At 36.2% G+C, this 17,186-nt stretch overlaps 1 protein-coding gene across 6 annotated transcripts in view; it reads right to left on the bottom strand.

Moving 5' to 3' along the window:
* The window catches only part of PTPRK (protein tyrosine phosphatase receptor type K), a 546,322-nt gene that overhangs the window by 106,288 nt on the left and 422,848 nt on the right, over positions 1 to 17,186 (bottom strand). For all 6 annotated transcript variants that reach the window (XM_038526752.1, XM_038526753.1, XM_038526755.1 and 3 more), the window contains exons 8-11: positions 13,780 to 14,082; positions 7,836 to 7,945; positions 6,541 to 6,742; positions 2,532 to 2,637 (exon numbers count right to left, since the gene is read on the bottom strand). In XM_038526752.1, the coding sequence (XP_038382680.1) occupies positions 2,532 to 2,637; positions 6,541 to 6,742; positions 7,836 to 7,945; positions 13,780 to 14,082 (721 nt within the window). The remainder of the gene's footprint in view (positions 1 to 2,531; positions 2,638 to 6,540; positions 6,743 to 7,835; positions 7,946 to 13,779; positions 14,083 to 17,186) is intronic.

Consider the following 17,186-nt stretch of genomic DNA (forward strand, 5'->3'; position numbering starts at 1 on the left):
TGAAGCACAGATCTATGAAAATGGATTATATCAATTTGGGTCCTCATTTTCAAAGAAATTAGAGCATTGGACAAGATAAGCCTTAGGATTAGGCTCTGGTTATTGGTAGCATTATCAAAGGTAGGGTTGTGGTCAGAGGAAAGAAGACAGGATTATCTCCTGGGAAGATTCAAAAAGCAAAAGAAGCTGGGTACCTGGGTAGCCCAGTCAGTTGAGTGTCTGCCTTCAGCTCACGTCATGATCCCAGGGTCCTAGGGTGGAGCCAGGGGGAGAGTCTGCTTCTCCCTCTCCCTTTGCCTCTCCCCCTGCTCCCACTCTTTCTCTCAAATAAATCAATAAAATATTAAACAACAACAACAACAACAACAAAAACAGCAAAGGAAGTAGAGCTCATAAGAAGCCCAGTTGCCCAACTAGACCAGTCTGGTCCTGCCACCTGGTCCCCACCTATGGGTAGTCCCACATAGCTGGGCAAGTCATTGTAAAAAAAATAATGATGGGCAGGATGGATTAGAATATTATTTGGAAACCTATTTTTTTTCCCTTTTAGTAACATTCTTTTTAAATAGTTATTTGTTTATATATCATTTAATTATTTTTTTCTTATAGCATTCCTGGCTGTAAATTAAGTCTTTGGGGGGCACTAATCTCTTACAATGTAAAATTTGGAGTTCTCAGCCACTGAAATCAATTCCAGAAAAGGCAAAAGGTCTTCCCAACAAATACAAAGTACATTTCTGTGTTAGAGAAAAGAGGATACAAGATTATCAAGGATGATTTCTGTATAACCACTAGTTCAGACTGTATGAATTTTTGGAAATCAAAAATTTTGTAATAAGTAAATGTCAACAAAGTACTAGAAAGGCCTTTGATTTCAAAACATGTTATTGATAACATACTCACTGATTCAATAAAGTTCCTTAACACTGATTATGAGCAAAGGGTTTCCAAGGCTGCAGACCCCTCTGATGGTCCGTGACAGATCTGGGCACAGGCTGTGTGTTCAGTTGTGATCATTTTGTCTTTGATTTACACAGCTGAGCACAGTGCCAGGCACATAATACATAGTTACTGTTTGTGTAATAAATTGATTACATGAATAAAGAGCTGGTGTAAGTGACAGTAATTAGCACGAGGGTACAATAATAATCATACACTTCTGGGTGCAGCTTACATTAAGTAAAGCTGAATTCACTCAAATATCTAACTCTTACAAGATGAATGCAAGTACCTGGTAGCTCATTTAAGCAGCCATAGCAGAACTGAGCACCTAGAAAGTAAATTTTATCACAGGTAGGAACATGTGAATGACCCTGATTACTTGTCAATAGAAAAAGATGTTGAACGCAGGCATTTCCTCCTTCTCCCCTGGATCAGCAATCAGACTCACTCACAGATCACGGATTCCTGAATAGCGCTATACACGTACTTTCCATTTTCAAGTAGCTCGTGCTTCCTAAGTGTTTATATCACAAGTCTGTTTAGTCATCCCTCTAGCTCTCCAGCATGGTTTTCCTGTGACTTTTAGCCAGAACAGAAAGGAGTTTTCTTTATGAATTCAATTTCTTCTGTTCATTTTTTTTAAATTAAAAAAAAAAAAAACTTCCTTCCCTATCATGTAGGGACTGGTCCAATGGTTCATTTGTGCTTGCAGGCTAAATGTATTTGCTTTCCACACAGAACAAAGATTAATTTTATTTTCTTAGTGATTATGTAAACAACCTGAGTTAATTATGAAATACTTTCACTGGTTTCTGTGCCTTGATTTACTTCTGGAGGTAAGTATAAAAATAAAAGTATTCACAAAATCTACACGTTCCATAAGGAAATTTGCTTAGGCTTTGGACATTTATCTAATTACAAATGTGAAGAATTAAAATCATTGGGATAATTCAAATCAATTATTGATAACAGCATGGCTCATAATCTGCAAGATGAGGGTAATATGGGAGATTTTAATATAGGACAGAAAAAGGAAATGGCAAATTGAATTTTAATATTTACTAGGAATTCCTGATAAGCAACAATTTAGGAATTAAAAGGTCACATAAGCTGCATTCATTATAACTAATCTCCTTTTATTTCCTCAAAGCTTCCTATTTTTCAATCACTCATATGAAATTATTCAGAACAGATTTAATACATTGGACAGGAGTTATTTTCCCATTCTATTTCTGACAAATACCTTCAAAGCTCATATCCCATAGACACAAACAGAGGAGGTGGAATGAAATGGAACTAGAGGAAAATAAAAATCAAAGAGCAAGGCTCTTAAACAGTACAGAGAATGGTTCAGTTCATGAATATCTCAAAAGCCCCCTTAGAATTTTACTCTTAAAAGTCTATCCGTAGGCTTTGTCCAAATGAAAAACAGACAAAACCAAAACAACACAAAAATAAAACCTTTCTGACAGTCATCGCCAAATGAACATCTCTTAGAAATGAATCACTGTATCGACCACCAAGCAACTATGAGAAAACATCTCTCCTGCTGCTGTTTTCCCCTGTTACTATTATTTTCCCCCTCTTACCTGATTGGTGCCCCTTTGGCCTGTGCTGGTCTCAACAACACGGTTATTGTGGTGGCCGTTTCATTGAGAGAGGCATCGACTCCTTCATAGTCAGGTAAAGTTGGAGCTGGAAGGGATTAATGAGAGAAGAAATAAGTTTCTGTCAACAGAATGATAGTTCAGGATGAATAAATGGTGTGAAACCAATCTCATATTTAACTTTCTAGGGACACCTGGGTGGCTCATGGTTGACCATCTGCCTGTGGCTCAGGGAGTGATCCCGGGGTCCTGGGATCGAGTTGCGCATCGGGTTCCCCACAGAGAGCCTGTCTCTGCCTCTGTCTCGTGTCTCTGCCTCTCTCTGTGTGTGTCTCGTGAATAAACAAATAAAAAATCTTGATTTTCTAAAATATATCTTATTTTGTAGAATAACATATACTACTGAATGTTAACCTTGGGAATCTAAAGCAGCAGAAGATATGAAGCCACAATTTGTTGTTGAAATTTAAATCATCACCTGGTGACCTGGACATACATGACAGACATTCTGTGAAGGTGCTTTGGCTTTTAGTTTCCTGAGACCTTGAAACCTGCACTGATGGGATGGGAGGTGAATAGCGTCAACCCTGGAGAGTCCTGGTTATGGATCCGCACGTGGAGATGTGGAGACAGAGAGGGTAGCAAGTGAGCCCGAGGCTGCCTGCTGAGTGCTCCTGTGTGTGATATAAAGGTTGTGGAATGGCCCAGTGTTTCTATCTGGACTGCGGCCTGAACAGAAACATATCAAGGAAGTGTGGTGAATGGGAATGGGAACTGCAGTTTTTTTTTTTTGTTTTTTGGAACTGCAGTTTTTAATTAGCATGAACTAGTGCATTAGCTGCCAGATTCCTGAAAAGAAGTAACTCCTAAATTTTCAAAATATTTGATAATAGTTGGGGGTACAGGAGAGGCCTTCCCAATCTTGACCTGGGCAAAAAAGTGACCTCAAATGTCTTTCAATTATTTCTACGTAGAAAGATATTTTAGGGAGGACATAACTAGGAAACTAGTTATCAGAGACACTGAGAACAAATGGTATCTAATACAAATGTCAAAGTATTTCATTCATTCACTGAACATTTACTGAATATATACAACATGTCAAATGTTATACATGCTATGAGTATAAAGACAAAACATGGTCTCTGACAGTTACAGAATTAAAAGTAGAGATTCACATTTTATCAAGAGTGAGAATCTTTTTTTTTTCTTTTTAAAGATTTATTTATTTTCTTGAGAGAGAGACAGAGAGAGAGAACGAGCAGTGGGGAGGAGCTAGCCAAGGGAGAGGGAGAAAAAGAAGCAGGGAGTGGCCTGGATCCCAGGACCCGGAGACCACAACCCAAGCCAAGGGCAGATGCCCAACCGACTGAGCCACCCAGGTACCCCAAGAGTGAGAATCTTATACAAAAAAAAAAAAGAAAAAAAATATAGCCAAATTTTAAGTGATGAAAAGAGAAATCAGTTCATTCGCTAAAACGGGTTCTTAAACTAGTGAGATCAGAAGCCCATGAAGGGTTTCTTATAACTCAGACTGCTGCCCCTTTCTCCTTGAGTTTCTAATTCGATAGGCCCAGGGAGGAGCTTGATAACGTGCATTTCTAGAAAATTTTCAGGTGAGGCTGATGCTGTTGGTCTGTGGACCACACCTGGAAGAAGAACCACTTGTCTAAACCAGGGTTGGGAATTAGAAAAATGAAACAGAGTCAACTTCAGGATTTAGACGATGTCTGAGCTGAATGTTAAAAGGGCAGTAAAAAACTCGTCAGGACAAGAAAGCATCCAGTGAGATGCCAGAGATGGGAAGCAGATACTTGTAGACCTCATCCACGTGAAAGGAGACGTGTTCTGACGGCTAGAGCTTTGGGTTCCTGGGTGGGAGTGGTGGATGGGAGGAGCCATAAATTTAATGGGCACAAACACTAATCATGCATGGATGTTTGGACTTTGTCCTACCAAACACAGTTTATTAGATTTTGAAAAAATTTAGGGAAGAAATATATGTTGTGTAAATATCCATAGAAAAACACATTAAAGCAAGGTAAGTCTGAAGGTAAGGATAGTGCCTGGAAAGATATTTCAATGGTCTGTCTAAAATATGATCTAGATGGAAAGGACATAAGAAAGAGACAAATTATCTGAAGAGTTATTTAGGAAGTAGAATCAACAGATATTAAATATATACAATGTGTATACACATGTGATTGTATATATGCGTACTAAACACACATACACCATGCCTCCAATAATTTGATTTTAATTTTATTTAAATTGTTTTTAAGGGATCCCTGGGTGTCTCAGTGGTTGAGTGTCTGCCTTTGGCTCAGGGTGTGATCCTGGGGTCCTGGGATCGAGTCCTGCATGGGGCTCCCCGCATGGAGCCTGCTTCTCCCTCTGCCTGTGTCTCTGCCTCTCTCTGTGTCTCTCATGAATAAGTAAATAAAATCTTAAAAAAATGTTTTTAAAATGGCAAGGGATATAATTTCTGCACTCAAGGAATAAATAACAATAAATTACCTTAAAATTTCAATTGATATTGAGAATCACGCTACCCATAAATTTTATTAGCCTCAGCTTGATTACTACATGTCCTGAAGACACAGTGATTGCAATCAAGTTTTTAAAGTCCAAATCAAGTACCCATGTACATAGGCTGATTCAAGTAAAAATGCAGTTAAATTATTCAAAGAAGATGCTAGATGGGTATTCTGGTCTTTAATTATACATTTTTTATTCAATAAGAAAACATGTCTAAACCATAATAAAGTTTGGTTCTTGACAGTGCCTATTTGTTTAATGTTCTCAGTTTTACAAGTTCATGTAATTTTGTAACTATCTCTATTGAAGGATCTTACTCAAATACAGCACTCTGCCTCATTCTAGAGGGCGGGAGACATGTTTCACTGTACAATGATATCATTAGATCATGTTTTCTAGTGATTCAATAAATATTTTAAATGGATGATTTAAAATGGTTTCATTAGGAAGTCAACTGGCAACCTCAATATATTGTTATTTTTCTGACATAATGGATGATATTTTAAAATTCTTTTTTGTTAGAAAAAGATAAATAGCTCATATTGGAATAGCTAATATTTTTCAAGATATAAACTTTCAAGGTTTTATATTCAAAATGTTAACAAATGGAAATGTTACATATATAATATGTATTTATTTTAATCATTTTAAATTACTAAAATAAAACATTACATAAGCTAGAAGAGCATTAGGGCATATTACCATGCTAATTGCTGGCCAAATTTAATCAGGTTTTAACTGATGACTTGACTGAAGGAGAAATCGTATCTGTAAATAATCTAGGCAATTACAAACTGATATTGTGAACATAAAATAATGTGAAATTTAGCTCTACTTGTCTATCAACTTAAATTCTCCAGTACCCTAAACCCATTCTAAAATTTAGATGAATATACGTGTGATTTTCTTTTTTTAAGAGAAAGAATGGCTTATATTTGCTTAAAAATATCAGAATGTCAGGGAAAATGGAAAAGAGACAAGGTATGTGTCATTATAACAGCAGATCAAAGATCTCTATCATTCTTTTGATAAAATATACTTACAGTAAATATCTGATACCATAATAACTACCAACTCCTCAAAGGCATAATAAGTCTGTTAACATTCATAGTAAATTTTTACGTAATTCTAATTAAGATAAAATGACATATTTAAAAAGACTGTTGTCAATTAAAAGTGACTATTTGAGATATTTTGGGGTTTGGACATGTAACCAATTGTAATCCGTATTCATATATCATTGTTTGAAATTTTTATTTAAGTTCTAGTTAGTGAACAGATAGTGTAATACCAGTTTCAGGAGTAGTATCCACATAATTCTTTAACAAACCTTCAATCAGGAATAGATAACTATATTAAAGATTTAGTAAGTGAGATGACTACCCTGAGTATATGATTCTCTAGAACATGCCATTGCAAACCAATCCTCTTTGCATTTTATTCCTTTGCATACCTGAGATATTGGTGGTCACATTGATGGCCGTGGCTGGCCCAAAGCCTTTGACGGTGCTGGCTCTTATGAAGAACTGGTAGGTAGTTCCAGGATGCAGATGCATAAAGACATGGTGTGTGCTGTTCCATAAGTTTGATACAGTCTGGGGAGGTCCAGCCACTGGAACTGCAGGATCAAATGATCTTATGCTGCTGTAGCTGACCTGTTTTAAGAAACAGATTCACTATTACACTTCCAATATAAGTCATGCTATAATCTAAATAAACGTCTTTTAAATAAGGTAGCATTCAAGGGTATCTCTGTGGAGTGAATCACATTTTTCTTAAATTTCTTCTCTTTCTCATTTGGATATGTTATTTCATAGTCAGTCTATATCTGATGTCTGTCTGTCTATCCATCCAGCCAGACAACCGGCCAGCCACTCAGCCATCCATAGATATACCCAGAGGTATCATATCTGACTGGACCTGTATACGTGTTTTCTTTCATCAAAAGATAAATTAATTTACTTAAATATGGGTACACAAAAATACACAATCTTATGGTTATATATTTTAATGTACATGAAACACAGAGTGTTCAACAAATGCTTGTTACAAGTCACATCATCCTACTTTGTCCGAGTTACATAACAGAGTTCATGTAAATGGCACTCGAGTGCTCATACAGTCACATTTTGTAAGACTGCCCTAGTGATTCCCATTCCCATGATGCACTTCATAGCCACGAGAAATTTCAGTGTTTTGTGCTCTCATCAACACTGACTATGCAGGAACAGAACTACACATTTGTGCAATTAAGATGATCTTTTCTTCTTTTCAGCTTCTCCTATTTAAAAATAAGATAATGATTTGTAATCAAAATTGAGATTAAGTTCTGGAATAGTCAGGTTTGTAATATATTTTGCCGTTTAGATAGTAATTCTGAATTTATTCTGAAATAACATTCAGTGGCCTCCCCTAAATACAGTATAAAGCATGAGTATCTTAATTTTATAAAAATTCATTCTTTACAATCATCAGTAAGTCTGTTTGAAAAGCTCCATCCTGCTTCCCTAAAACAACAACAGAAACATACATTTACTTTAAGAATTAGAAAATTCTAGGTGCCATCCAATATTTGTTTTCGAATTCAATTTCGGGATCAAGGAATTTGTAAACTAAAACAGAAGAGTAATAAAAATGATTGTGATCCTCTAATCCTCACTTACTTATTTTCCATTATTTCTCCATAACTTTTTCCTTTTACTCTCCCTTCAACCCACATTTCAGTGAACTTCCTTATTGTCCCAATACCTCATATTGAGTGATGACTCCATTTGGATCCAAAGGTTCTTTCCAGTTCAAGAAGATCTTATTTTCAAAGGATGTTCCCTGAAGAGAATTGACTGGTACAGGGCCAGGCACTACAAGAATGTACATTTTTGGTTAGAAAGATCATTACATCAGAAACAGAAAAAGTAAATACTGTAAGTTATACAAGCTAAATTAAAAACTAAAAAAAAAAAAATGTGTTCTTAAAAAGAAAATAAGCTATGTCACCAGTTTTCTGATTTTAACAAATGGGAATTTCAAGTAATCTATAAGCTTCCAATGGAGAAAATGTACAACTCTAAAGTTATTTTTATTCAAAAGAATATTCTATCCCCTTAGAGAGTTGAATAAATTGTGTAGTCTAGTTTTCTCTGTTGTATATCTCTAATAACATGAAGATCTCATTTGTAATTTGTGTCAAGAACAGAGCTATATTTCCCTGAAAGATATTCTGAAGATTATGATAAGCCCAAGTGTCTCCATAAACAAATGTCATTAAATAATTAATTATAATAATAATTAACATTCCTTGGACTCAAAAGCCAAGTCATATAACACTGACTTGAAATGCCCATTAATAATCAATCTGACTCTTTGTGCTATCCTCATTAAATTTCTATAACTTAGAAAGGACAGCATTGATGATTATAATTTTAAAAAACACGAAGATGAATAGGTTCTAATATCATTGCTTCAGTCTTTTTAAATGAAATTCCCTTTTGCAATGCTAAGCATCAAGCCGTTTTATAACATCAGACTTGTTTCGAACTCAACAATCAGCATAACCAGTGCTGAAGTGTCCCCAGGTATGACAACAGTTGAGGAACCAGCTCCTTATTTGCAAATGTCATAGAACTGACAATGCCCAGTGACAGCGGTGAACAATGTGTCAGTTTCTATTGACAAAATATAAAAATCAGATGCTTTTGCTATTTGCTTTTGTGTGTTTTATCTAAATATACAGTTGCTATTCAGTCACACAAATATCTAGTTTCTCGTTCAGATAATGTTTAAATATGTACCCTATCCATCCTACTTTGCTTTAAAAATGTGTTTTCTTTTGAAATACTGACCCAATATTGGGCAAGTATGGTTTTTAATTAATATTCTTCCTTAATCTAACGTCTCAGTGAACTTCACACATGGCATTATCTGCAAATGTAGTTGTGGAGTATACAGCAATTTTGTGAGGATTGAAATAAATTAGAAATCACCGGATCAAAGGGAATGCATTGCCTCGTCGCTAGCAACATCAAGAAATTCTGAATGATACGTCAAAAGAGGAAGATTTATTTCACACCAGAAGGAGACGACGAATGATGTTATGACCTCTGGGACAGCTAATCTAATTTGGCACATTAATAATAAATTCATAAAGAAAAAAACCAAAAAGGAAAGAAACCCATAAGCAGAGAAGATGCTGGCACTAAACTTCAGAAGCTTGCACGTGCAGCGGTCAGCTGTGGGCGCGGGGAGAGGCTAAGCAAAGCCTCCACTGCCCACACGTCCCAGGCCCCATTAGGGCAGAGACTGCACAGCTGGCCAGGGCAGATGGGTCCTCACGGCCCTGGGGGCCCTCGGGGGCACTTCTGGAGGCTGCCATGGGCGTTAGTTAACCAACAAGGGTGATACGTGTTGTGTCATTTGAGGAGAGTAAAAACAAGCTTATGATTGTAATTAAGGAAAAGCATTTCTTCACCTTTTTCATAGATGGTGGCTGCGGAGGCAGGACCCCAATTAGGGAGAAACTGTTTATTTGATGGCATTATAATTACTACCTGTGTCATCAACCACAATATGGCCAACAAATACTATATAACACGATGTGGACGTATTTCAAATGGTTCACAAATAAAGTTAGTTAGAAACGTCTGCATAATTCTGCATCAGAAGAGGAGTAGAATTGAAGAGTAGCCTTGCTAGAATTTGTGTATTTCTCTGCTTTTCTTCCCATCTCACCAGTCCCCGTCTCCTTTTATAAGTGGGCTCCACACCCAGCATGGAGCCCATGGGGCCCGAACTCATGATCCTGTCCTCAAGACCCTGAAATCAAGACCCGAGCTGAAGGACAAACATTATATGTTCTCATTCATTTGGGGAATATAAATAGTAGTGAAAGGGAATATAATGGAAGGGAGAAGAAATGTGTGGGAAATATCAGAAAGGGAGACAGAACGTAAAGACTGCTAACTCTGGGAAACGAACTAGGGGTGGTAGAAGGGGAGGAGGGCGGGGGGTGGGAGTGAATGGGTGACGGGCACTGGGTGTTATTCTGTATGTTAGTAAATTGAACACCAATAAAAAATAAATTAAAAAAAGAAAAAAAAAAAAAAAAAGACCCGAGCTGAGAGTAAGAGTTGGGACCCTACACCGAATGAACCACCAGCTGCTGCTCTCTGTCCGCTCTCCTTCACATACCCTACTTTGTCCATAAAATGCATTTAAGAGGACCTGCAGGCCATATTTGTAAGAGGGATAAGTTTGTGGAAAACTCCTGGCCCGGACAGTAGCATGCTACAGATCTTGCACCAGGGCTAGTGGACGAGAGAATTACACGTCGGTGCCCTACAGAACACACACGGACACAGGTGGGCTGGGGTGGGGAGCGGCCGCAGGCAAATTATATTCAGGAACTCTTCACCTTTGAAGAAAGACGATGTTTACATATAATGTCTATATGTACTTTTGATTTGTGTGAATACAACACAAAGTTACTAAGCCCATCATCGTGGCATCTTTGTACTGCAGGGAATGTCACTCTACATTTCCACATCAACAATTTTTAATGGAGACAGAATGCTGACTTTCATTCCCCTGCTTGTGATTTATTTGAGAGCTGTTTCAGCTTTTTATTTTTTTATTTTTTTGCATATAAGAAAATCCTTTAAAATATAACTTTCAAAATAGAAGAGAGAGGAAAAAGGAAATGTGGGTGGGGCAAGATTATATTAAATAAGCACTGCAGACTTTAAAATATAATAAATGTACATTTAAAAATAACTCTGTATTAGCAAAAAATGTCCCCAAATCCGACTTTTCTGCTGAGCTAACTTCATAATATTGATTTTTATAAATGCGAGGATAAAAAATGAAAACAAAATCTCATACAAAAAATTCTACCCATGCATTAAAAAATATATGCGATAAATTAAATATAAATTCTACCTTAGGGTTCTGGTGGGAAATCATTTTAGCTTTGCTCTCATGATTTATGGATGTCTCTAGAATTCTTTTCATGAAATTATATTCTTTTATTAGATGGTTGATAATTTATTCTTTTTCTATGTATATAGGGCAGCAATAATTTAGTAAGACTGACTTAATTAGATCATCATAACCCATCGATCTTTGCAACCATAGATTATGATTTAGATATTTTGTCCCCCTCTTAGGAACACTGAGTCATATCAAGTATTCTATATAGAAAATGGAGTTCATGTGGGCAGATCTGAAGACTGCGTTACTCGAAAATACTTTATATGAAGTTTGTCCTTCAGTCATTTAGTTTTTACATATAAAACAAAAAAGAAAAAACTCTCACGGTAGAATTATTCTGTGACCTTGCAACTCAATATAATTATAGCCGATAAAAAATGGTTCTTCAAAGCATAGATGAAAATAAAACTAAAAAAAGAAATGATATTGAAATTGCATACTATATAGTTAATTTCATTTTATGTTTATAAAACTGTATCTCTATAAAATAGCACAGTCATGAAGTTGATGAATTTAGGATATAATTTAAGATTGCATAGCAATTCACCTCCCGATTATTAATTTGGTTGTATGTGCACCCAAAAATACATTGAAAAATTTAATGAAATATGAACAAGTTATATGAGCCTGACTATATTCTTTGCTTTATGGGGAAGAAAGGCAAACTAAAAGCCATATCAAAGTACACCGCCAAAATGAATTATATTATTAGAGAGTGACTGCCAAAGAAGCACAAATGTAATTGAGTCTAAAACAACCAATTAAGAATCCAAGTTTTTAAAATTTTAAGTGTAGGCAATAAAGTGTGTGAGTACATTCTTATTACTAAAGACATGGCTTACACATGTGTAGTGTAATGCAAATGTTTTAATATTTATCTCACGTTATGAAATGAGATATTTTTCAGCTCTTTTGCATCTGTGCTTAGACTTTCCATTTCTATCACCCATCTAAGAAGCAACTATGCTAATTATTCTTTTTTATACAATCATGTGTTGGGGTGTGTTTATGTGTGTGTTTGGGGGGGGTGGATGAGTGTGTGTTTATGTCTTAGAGCAAGTTTTACTGTTTGAAATATTAGGTGCAAGTTCAAGTATGATAGTTGAGGTAATCATGTTTGGTTACCTTACACATGGACAAAGTACATTTACCATAAATAAGTCTTAGGTTTGTTCTTTGAAAATTTTAGAAACATGAGAATAACTCCATGCAAATTTTAGGACAATATTATTACCTTCAAAATCTGAGCTAAATGAGGTTGAAAAGCACTCACTTCTCTTTATGACAACAAAAATAATAGAACAAATCTGGGTGATTTCTACTTTCCAGAGTGAGAGAGCTTGAAGTGATACAGAGAAACTTCTAGAAACAGTGGTATACTGACCTATCTTAAGGCAATTTTATACTTGATAGTCATCAAAATATACAGCTGAGCCTGAAGTTGAGAACTTGAGGCAAACTGGAAACACTTGAGTATGAAATACATCCTGTTTTCTGAAATCCAAACAAAAATATGGCCCTACTGACAGGTGATTCAAGGAGAATTTTAGAAGGGGATGGAACCTGAGAGAACATCTTATTTAAACTTTCATATAGAGATGAAAAATGGAAACCTAGCCGAGTAAATAGATTGGGGAAGGTGATAGAGTTACCAGGGCCAGGACTGAAAACTCAGGAGTCCTGACTCACAGTCCAGCTTTGCCTCCATTCACTAAATAGGCCATGTTTTTTTCCCCAAACACTTTCATTCATAGTGGTAAATTTTGAAAATGAATCATCTTAGGGATGGCTGGGTGGCTCAGCGGTTGAGCATCTGCCTTTGGCTCAGGTCATGATCCTGGGGTCCTGGGATTGAGTCCAACATTGGGCTCAATGCAGGGAGCCTGCTTCTCCCTCTGCCTGTGTCTCTTCCTCTCTCTGTGTGTCTCTCATGAATAAATAAATAAAAATCTTTAAAAAATGAAATATCTTACATGTCTTACTTTTATTATCAGAATATCATCATTTGTACTTTTAATCAAGAAAGGTACTCATTCACATTAATGATGAACTATCGTGCTATAGCAGGTGTGTGCAAATTATGATATTAATATAAATGTTTGTTCCTATGACTTAATAATTCTGAAGTGATACACATAGAAATTGGACATAATATAGTTAAATTCCTTGGGTGGTAATTAAAGGGATAAAAGATGACAGCTTGCCGATATTTGATAAGGGCCTTTATTTAGACTTAAAAGCGTGAACTTCAAACCTTCTTTTGTATTTAAACTTACATAAGACCATCTAAAAATGAGTGGAATAGGCAAACAGTGCTCTTTTCAAATATTAAGGAAAATGAAAGCTGCTATTATTGGTTTGTAAAATGCAAAAACCTGAATTTTAGTCAAGTGCATTTCACCAATAGGTAAATGATGTAATGCCATGAATAGTGAAAATTACTTTTGCACATTTGATAGGAAAAACTTAGTATTTAAAATTTAGTGTAGTTGTTACTTTAACATATAAAAACAGAAAACAGTAGGGGTACATTTCATCCAATATTAGATGCTACTCCGAAGGATATTAATAAGCTTCTTTGTTTAAGGCAAACTCTTTTCAAAGTTAACCTTGTTAAGAGTAATTTTGGCGACTCTATAGAAAACTGTAACCAATTACATAATCCCGTTATATAATTCCCCCTTTTTAAAATAACGAAGTATGAACATACCATCTTCATCAGTTTGAATAATCGTCTCTTCACTCTCCTTCCTGCCTTCTGGATTGGTTAGGATCATCTTGAGGCTGACATTTGTATAAGGTGGCAGATGGTTCACAACATGCTGAGGGGCTTTGGGGTCCATGTCCAAACAGTCTGCCTTGCTCTCGTTGTGACCACGGAAGTAATGGTAGCAGATAGTGACATTAAAAGTGTGGCAACGAGTGATGTTATAACCCAAGGATTCCCAGTCCACGGCAATGCGTCTTGCCTGTATCTCAGCAATCTTTAACGTCTTCGGGGTTCGCATAGGTTCTGAAAAATACATCAGAGATACAGATAGCTGTCACCTTTATAACAAATAGTCCTGGTAAATTCAAACACTGAGCATGACACAGCCTGTGTAAACCTAGGAAAATCTGAAAGTCATCTTTTATTCTCATTTTCTTTATTTACTCATGATCTTATTCCTGAAGGATTCAGTCAGAGACTATGATGTACCAATGGAAAATGTTAATGATCCATAGGACTCAGGAACATGGCAGAAAGACAAAACCCTGAAAATGTGCCCACAATGCCCTTAGAGTCGTTGCTGTTGTTACTGCCCAATTCCCTGTCTCTCTTTTCTTTTGTCGTTACTGAGCAAGTGAATTAGCTAATATATCATAATGGATAAGAGTCAACATGTTCTGCTCCATGATTTGTCATGTCACCAAGCTATGGTGTATACTAATTAGTCTAATTGTAATACTAAACTACCATTTACCAAAAAGTGACGCAGATATTAATTAACATTTATTATTTCAATAATGATGTTGTTCATCAAAGCAGAAAAATATCTGGGAAAAACTGCAAGAACACATGTGGATATTCACACTGTCATCTATCCTTCTTGATCTCTATCTTTTTCTAGGAAACAGTCAGGTCTGACAATCCATTCACTGTCACCCAAACCAAACTGGGAGGTGAATGTCCATTCAACTGGAAAATGCTGGCAGGACTAAACACTCTGAAGACTGGAGTCCATCCATCATCGCTTCCCAAGTGTATTCTTTCTCATGCAAGACTAACTCTCATCGTTGAACTTAATCAAAATAATTACTCTATGAAAGTCATGGCCATGGCAAAATCTACATAGTAAACAAACCAATACACAGCTAAGCTTTAATACAGTGATTTGACGATCAAGGCCAAGGTCAGTGCCATCTTGGTACCTCCCTTAACTCAGTAAGAATAGTCCGTGCTCTTGCTAAGTGGGAGTCAGTAGACAAAAAAGAAGGAAAATAAATAATACAAAAAGCCCAGTTTGGGTGTTTTTATAAATTTTCATTTTTGAGATCAAAATCTCAGTCCTGTAAAAATAGTCAGCATGGTACACAGATGGCAAGCCCAAATTGGGATTCCAGTTCAATGTATTATGTGTGCCATCTGAAATACACTCTGGTGGCCATTTAAAACCTCACAACTACAAAAATACATATACATGCAAATTAATCCATCGTAGAATCCAAAGCTTAGATTTTAAATGTTGTGCGCCAGTCTTCTGACTACTCACAGTATCCAGTCTCCTTCTTTCATCACTTTTGTTTTATGTGTTTTACATTAAGCACTGTAAGTAGGTTGGAAGAAAGATGTGGCTTCCTAATCATTAAAAAAAAAAAAAAAACCTCTTTATATGTGCAGCTCTCTGCTCACATTTTCCCACCAGGCACAGAAGGGAAGTGATGACACTTAAGTTCAGTCTACACAGTTCAGTGAAAATACGTTCTTTGGCACCACTGACCACCAAGATGACCAGGCAGTTGTAGTTGGTATCATCCCACAATGTCTAGATAAACCGTGATTTTACTGTCTGCTAGGTAGCAAACTGATAAAATTTAGAGGTAACGTTCAGGTTAGGCCATACTTTGTGACAGAAGTATCTAGAATAAGAAAGTAAGATTTCTCCCTAAAATACTTGCAGTATATGAATGAAAATCTTCCATAAAATGATGACAAACACCAATAAATACTTATTCCTCTGTTTTAGTATTTATTTTTAGATCTAGTATTTCTATACTTGAGAAACCTTTTATTTTGAATCTGAAATTTCCCCCTTTATAAATTTCTGTATTTCTTTTTTTAAAGATTTTATTTATTTATTCATTAGACACACACACACACACACACACACACACACACAGAGAGAGAGGCAGAGACATAGGCAGAGGGAAAAGCAGGCTCCATGCGGGATAGCCTGACGTGGGACTTGATTCCGGGGCTCCAGGATCACGCCCCAGGCCAAAGGTGGTGCTAAACCACTGAGCCACAGTGGTTTGTTTTAAATTTAAAACAATTTTAAAAGCATAAGAAAGGCATTAAAAAAATTGAAAAAGATGCAAATAAATGGATATTTTGTGCTCATGAATTGGAAGAATAAGTATTATTGAAACATCCATACTACTCAAAGCAATCTACAGATTCCGTGCAATACCTATCAAAATTCCAGTGGTGGGACACCTGAGTGGCTCAATTGGTTAAGCACCTGATTCCTGGTTGTGGCTCAGGTCATGATCTCGGGGTCATTAGATCAATCCCCTCATCTGCTTGAGATTTTGTCTCTCCTTCTCTCTCTGCCCTTCCCCATCTCTCTCATGCTCTTTTTCTCTCTCTCAAATAAATAAATACATCTTTGAAAAAATTACAATGGCATTTCAAAAAGAAATGGAACAAACAATCCTAATATTTGTATAGAGCCATTAAAGACTCTGACAAGTCAAAGCAATGTTAAGAATGAAGAAGCTAGAGGCACCTAGCTGAACACTCCCTGTTTTCAGATTACATTACAAAGCTACACTAATTAAAACAGTATTGTATTGACACAAAAACAGACACAGAGATCAGTGGAACAGAATAGAGAAAATTATTTATGGCAAAGGAGCCAGGAATATACAATGGGGAGAGAACAGTCTCTTTAATAAAAGTGTTGGGAAAGCTGGACAGCTGCACAAAAAGAATGAAAGTAGACCACTAGTTTGCACCATATACAAAAACTAAAAATATATTAGACTTTGATATAAGACCTGAAACCATGAAACTCCTAGAAGAAGACATAGGCAGGAAACCCCTTGAAACAGGTCTTTGTGATGATTTTTTTGAATGACACAAAAAAGTGAAAGCAAGAAAAGCAAAATCAGATAAGTGGGACTGCATCATACTAAATAAAAAGCTTCTATAGAGCAAAGAAAATCATCGACAAGATGATAAGGAAACCTACTCAATGGAAGAAGATAATTTACACCTCGTATAACTAATAAGGGGCTAATAACCAAAATACGTAAAGAACTCATACTACTCAATAGCAAAAAAAAAAAAAAAAAAAATCTAATTAAAAAATGGGCAGCAGATCTGAATAGACATTTGCCCCAAGATGACATATA

Source organism: Canis lupus, chromosome 1 (assembly GCF_011100685.1).
Source record: "Canis lupus familiaris isolate Mischka breed German Shepherd chromosome 1, alternate assembly UU_Cfam_GSD_1.0, whole genome shotgun sequence".
NCBI lineage: Eukaryota > Metazoa > Chordata > Mammalia > Carnivora > Canidae > Canis > Canis lupus.